The sequence below is a fragment of the Neoarthrinium moseri genome (genome assembly GCF_022829205.1).
Source record: "Neoarthrinium moseri strain CBS 164.80 chromosome Unknown scaffold6_Wmoseri_CBS_16480, whole genome shotgun sequence".
Taxonomy (NCBI): domain Eukaryota; kingdom Fungi; phylum Ascomycota; class Sordariomycetes; order Amphisphaeriales; family Apiosporaceae; genus Neoarthrinium; species Neoarthrinium moseri.
Window position 1 is genome coordinate 276,793 of NW_026055120.1, and position 16,826 is coordinate 293,618.

At 52.3% G+C, this 16,826-nt stretch overlaps 6 protein-coding genes across 6 annotated transcripts; 2 read left to right on the forward strand and 4 right to left on the reverse strand.

Moving 5' to 3' along the window:
• Positions 1-412: 412 nt before the first annotated feature.
• JN550_002652 (uncharacterized protein) lies at positions 413-2,725 on the forward strand (the record flags this gene model as incomplete). The annotated part of the gene is made up of 1 exon (XM_049313971.1): positions 413-2,725. The coding sequence occupies one exon, from the start codon at positions 413-415 to the stop codon at positions 2,723-2,725; it is 2,313 nt and encodes a 770-aa protein (XP_049175177.1).
• Positions 2,726-3,069: 344 nt separating this feature from the next.
• On the reverse strand, positions 3,070-3,819 carry JN550_002653 (uncharacterized protein; the record flags this gene model as incomplete). The annotated part of the gene is made up of 3 exons (XM_049313972.1): positions 3,070-3,497; positions 3,552-3,694; positions 3,743-3,819. The coding sequence occupies 3 exons, from the start codon at positions 3,817-3,819 to the stop codon at positions 3,070-3,072; spliced, it is 648 nt and encodes a 215-aa protein (XP_049175178.1).
• A 1,991-nt stretch (positions 3,820-5,810) lies between these two features.
• On the reverse strand, positions 5,811-7,376 carry JN550_002654 (uncharacterized protein; the record flags this gene model as incomplete). The annotated part of the gene is made up of 3 exons (XM_049313973.1): positions 5,811-5,986; positions 6,053-6,499; positions 6,716-7,376. 3 exons carry the CDS (start codon positions 7,374-7,376, stop codon positions 5,811-5,813), a joined length of 1,284 nt encoding a protein of 427 aa, XP_049175179.1.
• A 526-nt stretch (positions 7,377-7,902) lies between these two features.
• JN550_002655 (uncharacterized protein) lies at positions 7,903-9,613 on the reverse strand (the record flags this gene model as incomplete). The annotated part of the gene is made up of 4 exons (XM_049313974.1): positions 7,903-8,153; positions 8,212-8,343; positions 9,030-9,370; positions 9,438-9,613. 4 exons carry the CDS (start codon positions 9,611-9,613, stop codon positions 7,903-7,905), a joined length of 900 nt encoding a protein of 299 aa, XP_049175180.1.
• Positions 9,614-11,377: 1,764 nt separating this feature from the next.
• On the forward strand, positions 11,378-12,945 carry JN550_002656 (uncharacterized protein; the record flags this gene model as incomplete). Its single annotated transcript, XM_049313976.1, has 3 exons — positions 11,378-11,465; positions 11,594-12,315; positions 12,382-12,945. The coding sequence occupies 3 exons, from the start codon at positions 11,378-11,380 to the stop codon at positions 12,943-12,945; spliced, it is 1,374 nt and encodes a 457-aa protein (XP_049175181.1).
• A 709-nt stretch (positions 12,946-13,654) lies between these two features.
• On the reverse strand, positions 13,655-16,314 carry JN550_002657 (uncharacterized protein; the record flags this gene model as incomplete). Its single annotated transcript, XM_049313977.1, has 3 exons — positions 13,655-14,787; positions 14,953-15,163; positions 15,214-16,314. The coding sequence occupies 3 exons, from the start codon at positions 16,312-16,314 to the stop codon at positions 13,655-13,657; spliced, it is 2,445 nt and encodes an 814-aa protein (XP_049175182.1).
• Between the last annotated feature and the right edge of the window lie 512 nt (positions 16,315-16,826).

Here is a 16,826-nt window from a genome sequence, read left to right on the forward strand (position 1 = left end):
ACTAGTGCACGCACACCCCCATATATCAAAAGTGGGGTCGCGTAAACCGTGACGGAGCACAATACAGATGAGACCATCTCCAACATTTTGCTGCATCTTATAGTACATAATATCTGACCTCTCGATGGAAACCTTAGGTCCCCATGGAAACGTTGGAAATAGAACACAATAAGACGGGTGACACGTTTTGGTAGAACGGGTATGCCCGCTGGATGCGCCAGCTCCGACCGTGGAGGCAGCTGCCAGCAGCTGCGAAGTCGACAAGGACATAAGCTAGTTCCGTGCCACAGGTTGTAGTATTCTCCATCTTTCGTTAATACATCACACATCGCACCCCATAAGGATCGCAGCAACGGATCAAGCAAAAGCTGTCGCTTGACGTGTGTCCTTCTCCAGTTCACCAAAAGAAGCCATGGAGCACGACGCCATTGATCTTTCTCTGTTCGAAGACAGTACTGAACAGAAATCTTGGGTTCCTGAAATGCCACATTACGATCCATCGTCTGGATTGTACGGCAATTTCAACCAGGGTGACTTCACTCGCGTGAGAAATACAGCTTATGAGTTGGCGGGAAAGGTTCAAAGACTGGAAACTATTCGCCTTCTAAAACCGATCACTACAACGACAGCCACTGGGGCAACTTGCGAAGACGAGTCAACCGTCCGTTATTGTCTCCAAGAGTTCACCTGCAATGAGTCGCCTGCTTATGTTGCGCTCTCCTACGTCTGGGGTCCGGCGAACCTGAGCATCGATGAATGCATCATTGTAAATGACGTCAAAAGGACAATACATCGTAATCTGTCATTGGCGCTCCGAGACGTGGCATCTTCTATATCCGGTGGGAACAGTGAAGAAGCCTGCGACTATATATGGGTCGATGCCATCTGTATAGACCAGTCTAATAATGCAGAAAAGGAACAGGTCGTGCCGCATATGGGTCAGATCTTTTCCAGCGCGGCCCGCGTCTACGCTTGGTTGGGCCCATTCAGTGACTATGGCGCGTCTCGCTGCGAAAAGATGTTGTCGTTCCTCGAAACTCTTGGGGTTTTGTTTTGGCAGCTTGCCAGGGATATATCCCAGCAGCGAGATGGTAACGCGCCACCTCTCCACGACATAATGGCGAGCTGCCTGCCCAGCCTGACCAAGATGTTCGATTCTTGTGTGGATGATCAGATTAACCTGATCAACTATTTTATGAGGGACTATTATCAATTCTCAAAGCTCGAGTACTGGCGGCGTATGTGGGTTCTCCAAGAGGTTCACCTTGCCAAGGATCTTCGTTTTGTCTGCAACTTAGAACGTCGCTTTCCCTTACGACTCATAACCGGGGGCGTGCTTCTCCTGGAGACATTTCAACAGCATGTCGTTGCATGCGAGTCTTCGGCGCAATCATTGACAGCATCGCGCCTCGCGCTGCGTCGTTTCGCTGTTACGAACCCAGCATGTCCTGAGATGCACCAGATGCTGCTATATACCACCATGTATGGCCCAGCGGTCATGTCATTACGTCTTGCTATGACCAACTTCTGCGTCAAGGATCGCCCCTGGGGATGCGTTGCTTCGAATGCACCAGACATGATATTCGGGCTCTTAGGTTTTGCCACAAGCCAAGAGCGAGAGTACATAACCCCAGATTATGTGAGCTTGACCGACACGGTATTCAAGGATGTGACGCGTACATTGATCCTGCGCGGCGGCTTCACAGATATTCTGTCTTGGGCGCAACTTGGACGAGATATGATTTGGATGCCGACCTGGGTGCCTGATTATTCTTCGACTATCCGAGAGAGTCTTTGTAGCCAACATCAAGCGAAATCATGGTTGCCCAAGTTCAACGCCGGAGGAGCTTTAGATTTCGAGTTCCCGCCGCAAAAGTCCGAAGAGGATGTATTGACGCTCTCTGGTACTATAATTGACACCATATCCTCTGTCGGCAGCATTTGGCGCCCTGGTGTGGTCGATCCAAAGAAAATACACGATTTACCACAAGCTGGCAATATCATCTTCTCCAGCAACACGGCCCAGACCACGACTACACGTTTTGCCTCATATACGGACATCCTGTCATTTCTGCAGGAGGCCAATATGTTCTGTTCAAAGGCCGAAGCATTGAGGTCAAGAAAAGATAGTTCGGTCAAGGCTGAACCACTAGGCACATTGACAATCACACAAGCGCCAACCCATCCTCCACCCACAAGGGATGCCTCCTGGCGTGTCCCTTGTGCCGATCAGCTGGTGGTGAATGGGAGGCTGGTGCGTAGTGATCCCGTGACACCACACCTCCACGCACTTACATTGCAAACACTTGAGGCAAGCAAATTAAGTTTCACAGCGGACGATAGCGGTACTTCTCCTGTACCATTTCCTATTGAATGCCGGCCCTACGTCGAATCACTGCTTCGTTGGGTAGACAAGCGTATCTTCATCACCCAAAAAGGGTTTGTGGGGTTGGGCCCTGTGGGAATAGCTCCAGGTTGTGGAGTGGCTGTGTTTGACGGTTTTGCCGCACCGTATATCTTGAGGAAAGATGGATGGAGGTGGCCGCAAGATAAACCTTCCTCTCAGAAGGATATTGGAGTCAATAGTACTGATGAGAAGTCTGCGGCTGAGCCGCGAGTGCCGTATGAGGTGTTTCAGTTAGCTGGAGAGGCATATGTTGACGGTTTCATGGATTGTGAAGTTGAGACCATTGGAATGGGGAAGCAGTTGATTCATCTCGTATAATATGATCCAGATAGCCCCGTAGTGAGCATTTAGTTGCGTGTCATAATTGCTTTCACTATCATTCATCAAATGAATTGTTTTACGTCGGTTCTTAGCACAGCCTTTTAAATTCACTATCGCTAGAGAATACAATCAATTGCTAACTATGTTTGAACGAATGTGACGAGACTGCGATAGGAAAGGGCAAGTCTCCAAACTTGGGCCCAATATGTTTGGGCAAGAATTGAAATAGAGCTGAATGGCGGATTTGTTCCTGGAGCTTCAGCAGATGATTGACAAGAGGCCTCCACGAGCACTGATATCTCATTGGGACTGGACGATGAATGTTATCGCGAGAGGGTGTCTCACACAGCCCTCTTCTGGAGGCCACACTTTGCCAGACACTCCTCGACCTTGAAAGCCACCGTTTTTGGGATAGCGTCCCGCACTTTGTCAATATCCTCACCAGCAATGCTTTGCCCAAAAGTGTTTTCAACGACACTGTCGCTTAGGGAGAATAACTGGCTGGCAATGGCGCTCGCACCCATATCCTCAGAAGTAAATGCTGCGACCGCAGATGCTGGTTCACAGTCTGGGTTCAGCTGCGTATGGAATGATCCCATTGGAAACACAGTCATCTGCTTCGGTCCAAGTTCTGTGCGAATGACTCGTTGCTTCCCGGAGGCATCAAGGACATCGGTTTCGGGCACCATCTCTGTCAGGATGCGGCCAGAGATTACAGTGAAAAGCTCGGCAGAGCGGGGATGGAGATGGACGAAAGTCATACTACAAGCTGTGAAGAGATCAGATGGCGATAATCAGTAAACAATGTGGTGGTCCTTCTCACCTGGAAGATCACCGACGGCCATAGCCCCTCCAGTGCCCACGAGTGGGGGAAATGTCTGGCGGTCGGCAAGACGAGCTTTATCATCTCCGAAAGAATATACGAAGTCTTTATCATCGGCAAGTAGGGAATAGCGTTGAATAGCACTATGTAGCCGGTCAGCTATTGCGCTGATACTGAATTTGAAAACTTACGTATCAGCGAGTTGCAGTTGGGCAGTCAAGCTAAGACCTGGTGTAGAGCTATTATCTCTGCGATGGGGCGCAGCCATTGTGAAAGAACACAGAGACATGATAGCTGTCGAGAGAAGAGTAATTCGATTTATAGACATTGTTGCGACTGAGCTTTAGTGGTAGACAGCTTTTTGATTGATGGTCTAATTGTTTAAAGGTGCTTCTGATGTCCAGCTGTTGAGGCGCGCACACTCGACATGGCCTTCGAGGGTTTATATACTTGGCTAGTATTCTTCATAGTAGTCCCTCTAGTTCCGGGAACTTTATGAATTCCAAATCACCTACATGCGGTAGTCGGCGATGACTAGAGGCGATTCATGAGACAGCGAGGCTATAATGCCTCGAACACGTATACACTGACCCATAAGTTCATGTCTAATTTGCCGGAAACTCCGAATACTCCGAAAAACTCCTAATTCCAAATACTTTAGCACTTAAGAGCTAGATAAGATTGGCCGAGTCCACTAAATTTCACATCAGCACGAAGTGCGGCGCAGATGCAGAGCTGGGGCTGACATGCTTAGTCTGTTATACGTCGAAATATCGTTTTCTTTTAATTCCAAATTCTAGGAACGATGCTTTGACCAATCGCGAATCTTGGTGAATGTACCAATAGAGACACAAAGTCCGGCACTGAACTCAGTTCGAGTACAACCATGACTTCTTCTGCCTTGACCCGCAAATTGACCAAGACTGCGCCACTCAGTTTGGTTTGGCTGACCACCCGCCTTAGTACCACGTTCTGGAGGCGTCAGCTGGGCCCAATTGGGCAAAAGCCTCGTCATAGTCAACGTAGTGCCTGTTATCATGTCTGCCTGGCGGAAAGCCGAGGCTTAGAGGTCGCCAATCAACGTCAACAATTTATGTGATCTGTGAAAGATAGAAGGATATAAGTCAGTTGGAGTCTTAATATTTCATTTTCTCCGTATATTATGATGACTGAGACAACGCGTTTAAAAGTGGTTTAATGATACTCTTAGTCTCAGCAGCATAGTGCATATGTGGTTGTTTCTGTCTCTTAAGCAGCATGAAGTGAGTAGGTATAGAGCGTGGGTCTCTGGAGAGCCATTAAGCTTCCAGCGTTGACTTGTAGAAAGCTTTCGCAAACTCAATGCTGCGGGTATAAGTCCTATGTTCCACGGCTTCGATCCAGACCGAGGCAGATGCTAACAAAACATGGTGCAACTCCTCACCACTTCAATACTGCACCGAGGTCAACTGTGGGCAGTGGCGTCGCAGCCGCGATATTAGAGCATCACATCGCATCTTCCAATGGCGCTAGATTTACCGAAGATCAACTTCGCCATCAATATCATGCCTGGTCAGCACGGTGGACCTTCGATACCTGTCACACTAAAACGCGCGCGAGAGCATGGGAATTGACTTGAGTTGATCTTTGAGGAGCTACAAAAGAAATGGGCTGATGAGCCTGCTATATAGGGGGTGATCCCCCGGATTAACGTTGTTCCGCTCCTCTATATATCTCCTATATCGTGACAATATCCGACGACGCACTCAGAACTAACGGGTTGATGACAAAACCTAGCCACGAAGCCCCTGCAGTGAAACATTGGGACTTGCGTCAGAGTCTGACTCAAAGGGTTCTCTCACCAAACTCCGCTTCCGCTTTCGAACTTGAGCTCTCGGCGATGTGACCTGAGCTGTGGTTGAAGCTCCTTAGCTCAACCATAGAGCCTGTAACATCTGAACCAGGCCTGAAAGCTGCTGAAATGGGACATAATCCGAGCCTCTTGATACTTTTTATACTACTTGTATTAGTCACAACTAAGTTCTTTTCCATATCGTTTATTAGCCATTATTATTTAGTCCCCTAAGAATACGAAATGATCCATTACTGTCCTACGGGCAGCGCAGGCAGCAAGGAATCTAGAAGCGCTCGTCTTTTAGAAAGCCGTGGTCCATCTTCCGTTTGTAGGTTCAGATATAACAATATTGGATCATTTATGTAGTTTCCTCGCGCGATCAAGTCGAGGTGAAATACCACCAGCACTCAAGACTGGCAAATAAACTACCAGCTGTCACTTGCATCGCATATCCGCATGTGTACCATTCCCTTCTCCCCTGCCCACTCCTCCCACTTCTCAAACAGGCTACCCGGCACTAGCCACTGGCCGACTGCATAGACAAATATGTCCCACCACCGTTTATCGGGTTTTGTAGGGTGACCTTTGCTATCACACCCAACTATTAACGTGATACTCCCGGAGCTTTCTCCCATATACAGGGAGGCGCTATTTAGATGTGGCATACGGTGTAGAATCGCATCCGTGTAGCTGTGTAGTAGCGGATCCATTGTGTCTGAATCTACTTGAAGACGCCACTGATGAAACGGAAGCCTACCGTTTTCCTGACGATATTTGTCATGCTGGTTATCGCACTCGTCGCTTGCCTCCGATTCTGTATCTATTTCATTGTCGCTATCGGAGATGGGACTGGATGCCTCATAATCCGGCGAGTACCGCAAGGGGTCGCCAGTAAAGTACCAGTGCCCATTTGGCGCGACGGGTGAGCCACTGATCCATAACGACTCGAGGGCATGCCATGTATCTGAGGTATCGGTTGGGCAGTTGTTTATACGATCCTCGAACAGATCTGAGGAAATAAGGAAATTTTCCAAAGTCAGGCTTACGACAGTAGGCTGGGCCAGTCGCCGTATTGCAGCGCAGAGCTGGTCGACCCCGTCCTCGTCGGTAAGATCTGAGTGTTGAAAGCTGTGGTTATTAGGCTCGTGGCGGGCAAAACTGCTAATGAATAGGTCAGTTAGGTATGGCAGCGCTCCACATAACGACCTAAGACTGCGAGCTAGTGCATTCCGTTGTTCAATGCGTGCTGCGAAAATTTTGATTATTAATTATACGTGAGGTGGGCAAGTGCATGGCTCGGCAGAATACGGTATGCATCCGTTCAACTTACTGGTGCTGTATCTTAAGTCTGGGTCCCACCACTTAAGCTCCAATTGCTCCAGCCGCGTGAACAGACCAGCAGTCTGGCACATGGTGGCCGGGTGTATATGACACGGTTCACCGTCATATACTAAATATCTCTTAACGCGCCGTATAGGGGAGTATAAGTTGAGATTTGACTCTGGTGAAAGAGCCAGGTACCGGTGGGCTAGCCAAGGATCTGACTTGAGCTCGTCTGGCACCGGGAGGTCTGTAGAGCAGGCGGTAGCATCAAGAACGACGGGCGAGGGCTGGAGGATGAGATACAACGAAACCGGCATGTTACCAGCCGCTTCCTCCTCGTCGTCCCATTGCTTGAGTACGGCCAGCAAAGACGTGACAGCAGCTCGGAACATGATCTGGTTTCTTATGCGTTCGGGGCGCTTGCGGCCGGGTTCGTGAAGAACAACTGAGAAATCCAGCTCCCGCATAAGCACACGTCGTGGAGGACATCGGGAGAAGATATCGCTGAATTGCGCCAACGATGTGCTTTGCAGCCGGATACGCGCAAAGGTACGTTTCTCGATATTGCTCTGCCATGCGGGAGAGATAGCGGCGTACGCACCAATGCGGCCCTGAAGCTCCAGCTGGTCGACGATAAGTGCGAGCAACTCATTGCTGAGCTTATCCATGATGGCGTCGTGAATGGCTTCAACGGCACAGCACAGGCGATCAAGCGGACGCTGGTTCGTATTCAAGGCAAGAAAGAAGGAAGCAACCCACTAACCAATTTATGTTGGCTCGCTTGTGACTTCTTGGTTGCTGCGTACCTAGGCAACCTGAAGTTGGGCGTTACGTGCAGTGGGAGGAGGCTGTGCCCCGCCAGCCCACTAAGTCACACCTAGACCCCTGCCACTCTCTGGCCGGCTCCAGCCCAGCCTTCACGGCATCTGTCAACTACCTCCACGGCACCAGTCATGCTCTTTCTAGCAGAGTCAGATTCACGGATTTCTTCCTTCTCTGCACATTCGACCAATCTAGAAACCCCAAAAGTATCACACGTCGACTTCTCTGTCGCGCTGACTAGCAACAAACAGCAAGCACAAGGAGGTCAAGTGTAGCCGCCACAGCGTCCACAGGCAGATATGTAATCAAGCTAGCATGCAACCAAGGTGATGAATGAATCTAATCTACAACCCTCACCGCGTTCCCCTCTCTCTAGGATTGTGTCTCTGCTCCAGTCTCCCACTCTGTTTCGGTCCAGCTATCTGTTTCGTCCTCGCCTCCCACTGCTTCATCCATGGGGTTTCTGAAGCTTTTAAAGGCTTTAGCAGCTTTGATGGAATCCTGCAAACTCTTTACTAGATCGTGCTCCTCCTTGGAGAACTTTGCTCCCTTGTTCTTTTTCTCCTCGTACGAATCAACCGCCTCCTGCACGCCCAGACCACTTCTTGCAGACATCTGCGAGCCTGTCTCGTGCACCATCTGTCTGTTTTTTTATGTGGGCAATCCATTTGTCCTTCAGACCTTGGGCAACGTAAGGTGTACTAGGCGCAGGTTTGTCCTTCCAAAAGTCCACGAGATGTTCCTCAGCTTTCGGGAGTCGGTCGCCTATCCTGGTGGCTTGATCCTTGTAGATCTTCCGAATCGCTTTCTTGTCTATATATTTAGACACCAATATGACTTGTCTTATTGTAGCTGTGATTCCCTCCAATGCCCTCGGGTTTTCCTTGACTGACTTCAAATACTTGTTTACCTTCTCCTTCCCTATAATGCTACTTTTGTCAGAGAACGCCTGGTAAGAACATGTTAGAGATGCAGAATCAAGGTTAATCTTGAGCAGGTTTCGGCTCACCCATTCCTTGACGCCATTGATTGCACTTTCCAACCAAACGAGCTCGCCTCTATAAAATTGAAAAAAAAAAAAGGTCGCAATCAGTTGCCATTGAGGGACCAATAGATGGGGACTGCAACTTATATGTTGCTCTCCTCCGTTTCCCCAGGCCAAGCCTTTGCTACCCCAATCCAGAGGCGCAGTATCATCTATCCTAGGAAGAGGGCTATTTGAGCTAGGCATTTTTTCCCAATGCCACTTTATGTAGTGACAATGATTGTTTTTTTTTATGTCCGCCTGGGTGTCAACCGGGTTCTGCTTATGCGTGAAGCATCCCTTCGTTGTCAATTTTGCCGGGCTGGGATTCGGCTCCATAAACTCCTGGTCAAAGAACTGCATCAACACCTTTAATTCCCAGATGTGCTCTACTTGATAATACCTGTTCTCATTTTTTGCTTCACCGACACTAAAACCGAACTCGTCGCATTTCTTCCAATTCTCGCAGTCGTACCGTTTTGCTCCGTGAAGTCTGAGAGCGATGCCCCAGCAAGCGCCTGGAACGGGATTCTAGTAACTCCGTGAACTTGGTAGGCAAGTGAACTCCTGTCGCCGAGCCTCTGGTGGTCAGACAAGAAGAATTCCACCGACGCAGGCGCTAATAGCTCCTGGAACGTCCAACCCCTAGTGAACCACCTGCTTTTCAGAAATGCCGCATCCCATGGTGTTGTAGAGATGTAACCCTGGGCGTGATCTCTACTTGGCACATCCGCAAGATATACGTAGCACTTGGCGGACTTCTGATACCAATGAAACATGGAATTGATGGCCTCGAAGAGTCCTGTGTAATCGGATCTATTGTGCAGCAAGTGTCACCCAGAAGTACTTCAGCCCGTCTGACGCGGCCTGCCTGCTGCAGAACCGGATCTTATGGTATCCTAATTTCTGTGCTCCAGTGCCGTTCCGAACGTCATTCAGGCTGACCTCGTCCTCATCTTCTCCCCAGGTATGTGAAAGAATAGCATAAGGGGGTATATTGCTGTTGAGCTCCTTTGTCAGGCGAGGAATGCCGTCGAGATGGGTTTCTAGTAGTCGCATAGTTGCTTGTTGTCATAGACGAATCACACCGACTGCACAGGCAAAGCAAGTTGTCACGAACACTACATCCATTTTCCTTGGACGCCATTGAAGGACCCGAAAAATATTGGCAAAAGACGTAAGGCGGGTGGCGCAGGCTCTTCGTGCCAGCTCTATTGCACACGAGTGAGGCGGAGCCCTCAAAGTGCAAAACTATTTCTTGACGAAGAAAGAGGAATAGATACACGCGCTTGCCGACGACTGAAAGGTAATTCAAACCGGGATCATATATCCCGATCATCCACATATCTGTGAGCTGGCTGTGTATCAGCCCTTGGCCTAAATGTCTAATGAGCTCACGGTCTACCGTGTCATGTGACTTGGGCATGATGATTTCAGACCTGGCCGCCCGTGCATGCGCTTATTAGGCCCCGTACCAAACTGCCGGCATTCCTTCGTGGTCTAATCAAATGCTTGAGAAGTTTTTGATAAAGCATTATAATTAAGCCGGGACAACACCATGAGCGCGTATCTTGGATTCGCACGCCGGCTTGAGATCCAGTGGACAGACAACATAACTGAATGGTGCTGAAGGCATTGCCACGATGATGCAAGTGCTTGCTGGAAAATCACATGGCCTCTAGCGGGCCGTCTGGAACGCGACCAAGGCGCCGATGCAGATGCATTCAACTCGCTACAGGCCTCCCCGCCTGCACTCTTGCAGCGTCATTCATTTCCAATTGGAACCGAGAGCGCGGGCTACTAGGTACGCTTCCCCATGGTTGGGCCCAGTGCCCACTCTGGCCCCAGCAAAAAGAGTTGGTAGGTTCTCATGGCTCAACCCCAGGTCCACTTGGAGACTGCCCACCTGGGCAGTAACTTGGTCGGACCCTCCCTGGGGAAAAAACCGGGCTCGTATCTGGCCATCGCGCAAACCGCCCACGCGCCCCACGATTGCCCAGCCGGGCACTACAGGCTTGGCCGCATCCTAGCATGGAATCAAGCAATTCCAAGAAAAACAAATGCCGGGTGATTTGCGAACAGTGCCCCGCAGACCTGTGTTGCGTAGACACCTCGAGGTATCTATGGTGTCGACGTAACTTAATCCTCGCGGACGCCTGGTGGGCACTCAGACAGTTTGCTGTGACCCTTGCCTGCTGCCCATCGTCGTCATCGGGGGGCCAGGGCAGGATTGACGGGGAGGAGCCATGACCTGGAGCAGGGGCAGGGTGATGTGGGTGGACGGGCTGAAAGGGTTGTCCATCCATCTTGGAAGTGACCAGTGCCCATCAAGCTTAAAAGTTGCCCGGTACGAGATGAGACCAAGCATGGACTAGGTCGGGTGTAGATAGGCTTTGCCAATGAGAGGGCGCGGTTCCGCTGCTCATCACGCACACAATGCTCCCATTTGGAATGGCCACACGCCTGACGCCCGCGTTGCTGCTCTGCTGTCTGCTGCTGGCTGCCACCGAGACACTCGGACGCCCCCACCAACAACCCACGTCTCCTCGGGGGGTCGATCCTCTTTCCAGCATGCGTTTCCCTCTTCAGGCCACTCTCTTCCACGGGCACATCGTCAACCTACCGGCTTTCCGTGCTTCTCCATTTTTCGCATTGTTTCTGTCGCCCGTTACCATCCAGACTCCACGATAACTAGTTGCTCATCTGCGGAAGCCGTCTTTGATGGTGTCACTAGACTAGGCTGTGCCGTATTCCACGCCTGTGTCTTCTCGTCCTACCCGTCGCTCGCTCAACCCTGCCCGCCAAGATCCGCATTCGTTCACAATGGCATCCTTCTCTTGGCGCGGCGTTGCTGCGCTTCTTTTCTGCAGCCCATTGGCATCTGCAGCTTTCTATTCGATTGATTCTAATGGTATGTAGTGTTCACTTTTGGAGATGGGGCGTGCCTTTTTCTGGTCTCACCTACGTACGATGGTGATGTTGGCCAAGGCCTCGGCCATGCCGAGTCGCTCGTCGCTAACCACTGGCCCATACATGCAGACGCGATCAAGCAATCCGCCAAGACGCTGGCCTACGATCTCATGACATATTACAAAGGGAACCAATCCGGACAAACACCTGGCATCCTTCCCGGCCCTCCTCCTGCTGGCGACTACTACTGGTGGGAGGGCGGCGCGCTTTGGGGTACCATGATTGATTATTGGCATCTCACCGGCGACTCGACCTACAACGATGTCGTTTCCCAGGCCATGCTCTGGCAGGTCGGCCCCAACCAGGACTATATGCCTCCCAATGTGACAGCCTCGCTCGGAAATGATGACCAGGGTTTCTGGGGCATGACAGCCATGCTCGCCGCCGAGGAGAACTTCCCGGATCCGCCCAAAGATCAACCTCAGTGGCTTGCTTTGGCCCAGGCCGTCTTCAACACGCAGGCCGACCCTCAGCGACACGATTCGACGTGCGGCGGCGGCCTGCGCTGGCAGATTCCATTTTCCAACAATGGCTACAACTACAAGAACAGCATCGCAAACGGCTGCTTCTTCAACCTCGGCGCACGTCTCGCTCGCTACACCAACAATGAGACGTACGCCAAGTGGGCCGAGGACACCTGGGACTGGGTCACATCGGTCGGCTTCATGGACGCCGAATACAATATCTATGATGGCGCACACGTAGAGACAAACTGCACCGACATCAACCGCGCCCAGTTCTCCTACAACAACGGCGTCTACATGCAAGGCGCCGCCTACATGTACAACTTTGTAAGCTCTCTCGCCTCTTTTAAACGTGCCCACATCTACAGAACCGCAAAGCTGACTGTGCTCCAGACCAATGGAAGTGAAGTCTGGAAGCAGAGATTGGATGGCATGATCGACGGAACGCTTCGTGTCTTTTTCCCCGACAACATTGCCTTCGAGGTTGCATGCGAGCAGCACATGACCTGCACCACCGACATGCTGAGTTTCAAGGGGTACGTTGCGCGCTGGATGGCGACGATGACGCAGATTGCCCCGTACACCGCCGACAAGATCCTGCCCATTCTCAAGACCTCGGCCACGGCAGCAATCAACCAGTGTACCGGGGGGGACAACCAGAGGACCTGTGGGTTCGGATGGGCCAGCGGCGTCTTCGACGGCAGCGTCGGCGCAGGGCAGACCATGAACGTGCTGGGCGCTGTGTCCTCCTTACTCATCGGACAGTCCAAGGCACCAGTCACGAACACAACAGGAGGCACTAGCGGTGGCAACTATAATGCAGGCCAGGGAAGCGACTCGTTCAACAACGCCCTGACACCGATAACAACGGGCGACCGGGCAGGTGCGGGCATTCTGACGTTCCTCATCCTGGCCTCTGCGGCCGGCGCTTTCGGCTGGATGAGCCTTGGTCCTTGAGTGACCTTCTTGGTCTCTTTAATTCTTTCTGTGTCTATATAGCAGGAGTAATTTACTCCACTTTGGGTGTAAACCTAGGTTCTTGGGTACGTGGCGTCTAGGTGCGCGGTTGCTTTGCTGGTGTAGGGATCGGCGTCATGTAAGGTTGGCTTGGCATGGAAGTCTTATGTGGACATGGTATTATTAGTAATGAGGACACTAAACACATTGTGTCTAGAGAAACGTCTCAATAATGAACTTGACAGCCGATGCGATGTCCCACAGAGTGTCCCGATATACGCCAATGGGGGGTGAATGACGTACTTTAATCAATCCAAGGGATAATTTGTGTTTTACAGTGTGACGAAGTGTCAAATGCCATGCTGGTGGCTGCATCGTTCATTGGGTGAAATCAGGGGTCAGGGTACACCGCGTGTCAGGTAGAGACACTCATCACGTGCGCAAGACTACAATATTCCTACTACTTGAGCAGTTGTGACTTGTATCAGCCAATCAAGGCGACAGCAGGCATGTGGAGTCCGTAGGTTATGGACGTAAAAACATCGAGTAAGAGGCATCTGTGAACGAAAGGGTTGTTCTGGTTAGCAATGGATCATCTGGATCTATCGCCTCGCTTGACCGCACGCTGTGCGCGCGGAATCCGGTCGCGTTACGGACATCATCAACAACGGATTTTATCTATGGACGCTGCGTGGAAATCTCTATAGATTTAGTACCGCTCGAGAACCCACTGCCGCCGCTCCTCTGCAGTCATCGGATCCAAGATACCCATCTCGCCATTCTTGATGTCGATGTACCTCTGCACACACTCCTTGCCCAGCCACGCTGCGAGCTCCTCGTCCTTCTCTAGCGCGGCGATGGCCGCCTTCAGGTCCTTGGGGAACATAGTAGTGATGCCGAGCGCCTTCCGCACGGCCTCGCTCATCCTGGCCGGGTCGCCCTGGCTGTCGCGGCACACCATGGGCTCGCGGTCGGCGACGCCGCGGGCGCCGGCGGCCAGGACGGCCGCGATGGCGAGGTAGGGGTTGGCGAGGCCGTCGAGCGTCTTGAGCTCCCAGTGGCTGTCGTCGCACTTGCGCAGCGGCGACTCCTTGTTCTGCGTGCCCCACGTGACCCAGCGGCCGCCGGCCCAGCAGCTGTCGACCATGCGCTCGTAGCTCGTCGGGTTGCTGTACGTGAAGGCGATCAGCGCCGGGTAGTGCTTGAGGATGCCCGCGTAGAAGGCCTCGTAGACCGCCGGGTCGTCGCCCCCCGCCGACGAGATGGACATGTGCACGTGCGACGCGGACCCCGGCGCCATGGCGAACGGCTTCGGGTGCAGCGTCATACGGTACCCGTGCCGGGCTGTGACGGCCTCGACGATCTGGCGCATGGCGAGCAGGTTGTCACAGGCTTCCATGGGCGGCAGTGGGGGGAGCACGATCTCGTACTGGCCGGGCGCGCTTTCGGGGTGGAACTGCTCGATGAGGATGCCGGCCTCGGTCAGGGTGTCCAGGATATCGTCGATGGCGTTGCTGAAACTGCCTTCGCGTCCAACGTCGGCCAGTACGCGAGCCATCCCCCATGCATGTCCGTCGTTTGGTAGTGGGATAAACTTCTGAGGGCTCGTCCGGTCGGGGTTGCGCTCCATGACCACGAACTCGAGCTCGAAACCCATGATAAATGTAAAGCCATCAGCTGCTGCCCTGTCGACCGTCTTCCTGAGGACAGTGCGAGGGCACAGCGCGGAATCCGACCCGTCCGACTCCTTGAACTCGCAGAATACGCTGGCATGCCCCGGTGTTGGCCCCGGCGTCAAGGTTGACCAGTCGGGGGATGCGTCGTAGACCCCAGCCGCAGTGCCTTGCGGGATCAGTATGTCTTGTTGCAATAGGCCCCAGCACGCCGCTGAAATTGAGATCTTAAGAGGTTTGCCGCTTTCGAGGATCCGCATTACGTGTTGCATCGGCAGCAGTCGGCATCTCGTGCTGGATGTGTAATCGTGCCATTGTATTCTCAACCACTTACAGTTGAGAGCCCGCAGCCTTTCTATTATTGCCAGGCTCGAGTCTGGGCCATTAAAGGTGACACTGGAGAAAGCGCTGGTGGCTGAAAGGGGTAAGTTTTCGTCTAATCCGAGCTGGTATAGTTTATTCGAGTTCTTAAACATGATGCTCTGTACGAGTTGTATCGCCTGCTTTTCATCAATCTGGCCATCACGTACATACCCACCGAGAATCTAAAATGTCCAGTTAGTGGTGATCATAGGCGGATGTTCACATGACGTACCGTCTTCAGCGCAGATCGGATCTGGGTGTTCGCAACTAGGTACATCTCAGGATGCCCATGGCCATCGGTGCTCAGCAGCATCTTTGACCATGGGCATAATTCCAGCATCTGCCGGAAGACGCCGACCTGTCCATCACGACTCAAGAATGGAATCACCTCACCGATGTCTGCATAGACATTCGGGTACATGGTGGCTAGGTAGGCGGCTTCTCTGGTCCACGGCCAGCTAGAGTGAAGTAGCACAATGGGAACCTCCGGGTATTCACGAATGAAGGCTTGCAAGTGCGATGGTGAAGACTTGGTCAGGGTGATGTCGTTGTCGCCCAGTCCGGTATGGAACTGGATCGGCTTCAGGTGCGACGTGCCCTTAGCACGGAGCGCCGAAGCCGTGTGATGGAGCAAGATGTGGATGATGGGCAGGAACACCTTTCGTTTGAAGGGATCTCTCCCCTCTTGAATCAGTCGGCAGCAAGACTTGTAGGCCTCGGCGGCCGCCTCCCTGTCCACATCTTCCGATCGCGGGATATCCAAACCGCCACGGTAGCAGATGATGGACTTGAAGCCCACAATATCGGGATGCTTGATCGCCTGCCGGATCCCCGTGGCGAATGCTTGGAGGAAGCCCTCAAAGGTTTGCTGTGCGCTTGGGAGCCCTCTGTCGGCTAGTCTGGACTCGATGAGATCGGAAGCAAACGTCTCGATCCGGACAATGCGCTTGCATTTGCTCCTGACGAACTGGTCATGCCATGAGTAGTCCTGGATCTTGCCCACGGCCCCGAAGCCGTCATCCAGAAGCAGAGTCTCAACACCCTGCAGACAGCGCCTCGTCCATGCATCTGAGGACTTTGCCCGCTGTGCCTTGATGGCCGACTCTACAGCGGGCCATGTCTGCTCACAGCCCAGGACCTGCGCTAGGTGTTTGGTGGCACGAATGTAAGCCAGGCTGGTGTCGGCATCCTTCAATGCTTCGCCCTGGGCCTCGGATGCGATTGAGACCAGAGGCGCGTCATCCCGATGGTCAGGCTTCAAGAGGTTGTGGCAGTGGTTGTCGATGAGCGGAGTCGCATCTATCGCGGCGTTGAGTGCCGCGAACGAGGCCATTTTGAATCGAGATGACTGGAATGATCGTCAGACGGCAGCTAGCGCATTCGAGTCGACGGGCGTCCTTATACACGTACGAGTCGTGCGCAGAGCAGGGTCGCAATAGTGAAGCTAGTTTGATGAAACCGTAGTGAGATTCCGGGCGCTTATAGCTCTGCACTTGCAAGCGGTTACGAGGACGGCGCTGTGCTTATGGTAGCTGTCTGTCTCGGACCTGAGGCGAGGGCGGTGTCTGCAGCGTTCCCAACCACCTTGGTCTGCAACTCCACAGCACTGCAGAAGGTGGGCTGCGGCGCATGGCGCAATGCGATAGAAAGCATGCTTTTTCTTTTCGCTTCTTTTCGCAGAATGCGATATCAGGTCCACATGTAAGCAGCAATGACGAATTGAGGGTGTCGCGCCCTTACATACAGCGACCGACCCTTGCTAAATGGGGCAGACGGACCATGTGGGGCTGGACATTAAGGGGAGCTCTACATGTATAACCATGATGCATCTCGTATTTTCCAACA